At 38.4% G+C, this 4856-nt stretch overlaps 1 protein-coding gene across 1 annotated transcript; it reads right to left on the reverse strand.

Moving 5' to 3' along the window:
* Positions 1–474: 474 nt before the first annotated feature.
* On the reverse strand, positions 475–815 carry LOC119815650 (COX assembly mitochondrial protein homolog). The gene has a single exon (XM_038331887.1). It carries the CDS (start codon positions 783–785, stop codon positions 531–533), a length of 255 nt encoding a protein of 84 aa, XP_038187815.1. The 5' UTR covers positions 786–815; the 3' UTR covers positions 475–530.
* Between the last annotated feature and the right edge of the window lie 4041 nt (positions 816–4856).

The raw sequence follows: 4856 nt of genomic DNA on the forward strand, positions 1-4856 counted from the left end.
CACAGGTGTGTGTTTCTCTAGCAGTAAGTGACAGACAGATGGAATGCGAGGAGCCCTGTGGGACCAGCACCATGTGGGTATAGGGTTTGTTGTGTCTGTAGACATTTTTAAAAAGGTATAAGCTTGACTTCAAGTTTATGTGTGTTTTCCATAAACACTACATACCTGTTTACCTGTTACTTATCACAATCTAGGTGAGAAAATATTATACCCATTGATTTTAACTTCTTCCATAATCACTCCTTTATTTTTGATATTTACTGACATTTGATAAAGAGTTTGTGTCTGGGCACAGAGTCAATCCTGGTATCAGGAGAGACAGACCAGAGATCAGCAGATTGATAATAGCCTTATGTATATAATAATTACTATCTCAAGGAGTAATTCAACAACAAGTATTTTTTTTTTGAAATAAAAATTTTTATTTCATACAAAAGAATTGGTAGTTCATGTTTAGGTGAGCAAACGTTTTTTTTTCAGTCCATTATTTCTGGGTTATATTGCAAGTGGCTTCCTGACTCACTATTTGCCTACATGCTTGTGGGAAGCTTCTGTAGCCTCTTCTTGGTAGGAATTCCGGTTTTTCTGAATTCTTCCCTTTCCTTGAGGTATTCCAGTTTGCATTCTTCATAGAAGGCTGGATCATTATAGTAAGCAGTTAGACAGTCTTTCAGTGCAGAATTTTCTTTCCGGCATTTTACCACCAGAAGAATTCCAGAGTCCTTGCAACATCTGGTAAAATCTTCAACTTGCTCAGCACACCTCCCTCTGGCCTTTTCCCTCATTATTTTGGGGATCAGAACATCTTTCTCCACATGTCTGAGATGTTGCTCTGCGGGGTCCAGCGCTATCTTGGAGGAACAACAAGTATTTTTAATGAACCTAATTTTATTTATTTATTTATTTTTTGATCTTGCCCTGCTGGCATCTGGTATCCCCTCCCCACTTCTCTTTTCTCCCACTGTCCTGACTATGTGGGTGGATATGAGAAGATGGTTCTCCAACCTCAGAGGAGGCTACAGTTGCCAAACATGCAAGCCCTTCATATTGGTTGCATTCCCCAAGCCACCAGCTTTCTCTTGGTCTCTCAATCTTTTTCTAAATCCATCTGGAAACCATACTACCCTGCTCAAAAGCCCTTATTGTATGAGTTGACATCCTTCCTGTCTCTTGTGGCTATTTTTGGTGGTGTAGTGAGGTGGCAGGTGTGGTGTGGTGTGCTGATGAGATTGTGTGTGTCTTTGCATATGGTCTCATCAATATAGGTTCATTTTGATTATGCAACATGTTCACAGATCTCCTATAGAGGCAGCCAAGAGAAGGATCTCATTTAGTGCATAGGTGACAGAGAAAGACCTGAAGTAGACATAATGAATAAATAAAACAAAGTACCCCATTACTCCTGAGAGACCTGTAACTCCACAGAGATCTAGGAGGGCACATTTTCAGAGGATCTCCTTACGGACACCTCTCTGTATGCCATCTTTCTTTGCAGGGTCTTTGCTTCATCCTTCTAGATCCCTTGTCATTAAGCCAGTATTCCCCATTCACCCTAAAAGCCCTAATTCTTGAAGGCCACCAAAATAGTTTCCTTTAGCAGCTACAATGGATTGGACTGTACTTCTGGAAGACTTTCTTTTATCAAGGAGTGGCGATAAAACTGTAAAATTCTGGAATACTGGGAATGTCTCCACCTCCCACATTTAGTGTTTGTCCCTGTAGTGTTGCACTTTGCTGAACCCCATTTAGCTTTATTACTAACTAGTAATAAGAACAGAGGACCCCCTAAATTTCTTTGCTTCCTCACTATCTGATTTACTATATTGGAGGAAGGATTCATACATATTTGATGACCAAATGTCACTTATTGGATGTGGATACCTTAGGTGGCAGTCATTATGCCCACTGAAGTTAGATATGCCCACAAGCTAGATATTGCCTAGAGAAAGGACCCAAGATGATAGAAAGAATGTGTGTATGTGTGTTTATAAAATAACTTTCATCTTCAGTCACATGACACACAAAAAATAATGAAAGAATAATTCCTAAAATAGTGATTGCACTGCTTTGAGGGAATTGATGTCAATTTAAACTCCAATCTGTGTAGAATAAGGTTCAAGTCACTTTCAGTAGTTTAGAATTTCATTTATTTATTTATTTGTGTATGTATGTATGCATGTATATGTATGTGCATACATGGAGGCCAGTTGGAGAGTAATTTCAAGGTTGATTTCTCTCCTTCCACTATGGGAATTATCTCAGGTTGTCACGCTTGGTGGCCAAAACTTTTACTTGTTGAGCCATGTCATCAGCTCTCAGTGCTGTGTTTGAGAAGGACATCACACTGTTGTAAGTTCTAGGAAAACTGACACTTTTATAAATTCTTATATATTTACAATGCATAAGGAATGATGAAAGAACACTGGGGAATTTTATAGAGTAATGGATCAATGGCAATAGAAATGGAGATTGGGAGATGTCATAGACAAGACTGTGCTATTCCTGACAAGTTGGCATGCAGAGTTTCAAAAGAATATAAGGCAGGCAATGGAGCTGCTTTGGATAGCTTATGAATTCAACATTGCAAGTGAAAAACTTGTTTAATCATATAACATTCAAGTCCTCTGGTAAATTAAAAGCATTTAAACATGTGGATGTGTATTATTTGCAACTGGCTTATCCTGACAGTACACACACTAGAAAGGAAAATGTTTGACTCTACAATAAGCAGGTGCACTGCAGACATTATATTCTAATTGGTAACTGATAATTAAGCCACAGTTTTTCTTCATAAAATAAATACTCATTGCAATATTTAAGTTGCCCTATATAAGCTACTGGTCCTCAACAGAGACAAACCTAAGATTTTTTTGGTGCTTTCAACCTTCAATACCTAGGCCTGTGCTTCATTTAGAAGAATAAAATCCATGATATAAGCTTGTCCAACAGGCCATGCTTGCCCTTTGGATGTCTGTTGCCAGTCACTGCAGAGGAAGCGTGGGGTTTATAACATTTTTTTTCTAGAGATGTCTTATGAAGTCTTTCATGGTCTTGTGGATTTGATTATTAAATTTCCAGGAACTTTATATAAACTTTTCTTACACAGACAGCCACACTTGACAAAAGATGTGGAGATGGTTTTCTAACAAATCTCAGAGAATCTTAAATCGGTTTGGTGGTTGTTTTCTTTGTATCTGTCCCCAGAAAGACATGAATATATGTTTTGAAGAAGGCAATAAAAGTGTAAACATGTTTGTGTCTTCACTATAGGTATGTAACATGATCCTAAGTCATTTTCCATGTGATGTGAGGACATGGATGACCTAATTAAATATTTTATGAATGAAGTTCAAGAGATTGATTACATATGTATTTGGGGGTGAGGACATCTACATTCTAGTATCCTCTAGATTGGACACAATAGTTTCTGGGTAGTTCATCTTATATTCATGTAATTGGTAGACCAGATGCTGTTGAGAACATTTTATTGTTACCATGCTTTTCATGATGATTCACTGATGTAAGTCTGAATGCAGGGCTGAGAAGTCAGGTGCTGTCACAATCGAAGGGCTAGCTTTAAACATGTGCTCTCATCTAGACAGAACATCAGTAACACCGAGTTTTCATTTATTTTAAGGCATCTGCAAATGTGCAAAACAGACCTAATTTATTTCTTGTTCTTTAACTAAAGAAGAGACTGACGCACATAAAACAAAATATCAGTTGCAAATCATTGCCTGTTTTCAGATACTTGGCCTTACAAAAACTGTGTTTGGATTGTGTTTCTCTGCAATCTTGCCTAAAAGGGTCATGCCAATACATTGCTAAGAAGTAGCAATTAAGCTTAAGGTTTGGTTTGTTCAAAGTTCAACCCCTGAGTGTCTTTTTTGATTTTCCAAAAATCTTTTGTTTGAAAGGTTTAGGTTGGCTTTCTTTAACTGACAGTTTTGACCTTTGGTGATGGCTGAGAATGCTCCAGCGTCTGCACTATTAAACCTTACACTAATGGCACAGACGATTCAGGGTGAGCAAATATAAATAAATAAATACAAGTCTGAGGCAGTTGTAAGGGGGTGTGAGCTAATGGCAGGCTTTCCTGAGCCTGGGCCACATCCACTCTTAGCTTAGCTCGCTTGTTGCCACATGCCACAGTGCCTTCCTGTCCCCATTCGTACAACTATTGCAAATGGTATCATTTTGCAACTAATTTACTCGCTTAGTTTTGGCCATTAGTCATTCCCAATATCCTCAATCTGCAGGTAATTTTCCACATTATTAGTTACCCACCTGTCTTATTATACTGGACTCTCTGAAACCCTGTGTGCCTGCATTTTCTGCACCTTTAGATCAAGCAAATAATTGCCTGTACCTGGATGGAAGGATTTAATAGGAAGATTAGAGTTGATTCCAAAAGTTAATAACTATAGCATCTGGTTTCCCTTTTTAACATTTAAATGATAAATTCAGTGTTCATGGAGAGAGAGAATGAGTCAGCTCACCAGAGTTGAAAATCTTTTTAGTCTTTTTTGTCGAGTTAAATGGAGAAGGGGAAAAGGTACATTTTAGCCTTTCCACTACTGTTCCTCAACTTTGACCCTAAGAGATCTGCCTTGACCACATTGAGAGAAGGAATATTACTGATGGGACACCTCACATTCTGATGAGGAAGGTGTTCAAGTCCTCCTCCTGTGCAGAGATCTCTGATTGATTTTGTTCTTCTGGTGAGACCTCCAGCTGTTCTGAGCCTCTTTGAGTTGCTTCCATTCGTATTTCCATGATACCATCTGCCTGAGATGCCTCTTTAAACATTTCTAGGTGGAACTCAGGACATTATTTTCTAAACCAGGTCAGAAACA

This window comes from Arvicola amphibius, chromosome 5 (genome assembly GCF_903992535.2).
Source record: "Arvicola amphibius chromosome 5, mArvAmp1.2, whole genome shotgun sequence".
NCBI classification, from domain to species: domain Eukaryota; kingdom Metazoa; phylum Chordata; class Mammalia; order Rodentia; family Cricetidae; genus Arvicola; species Arvicola amphibius.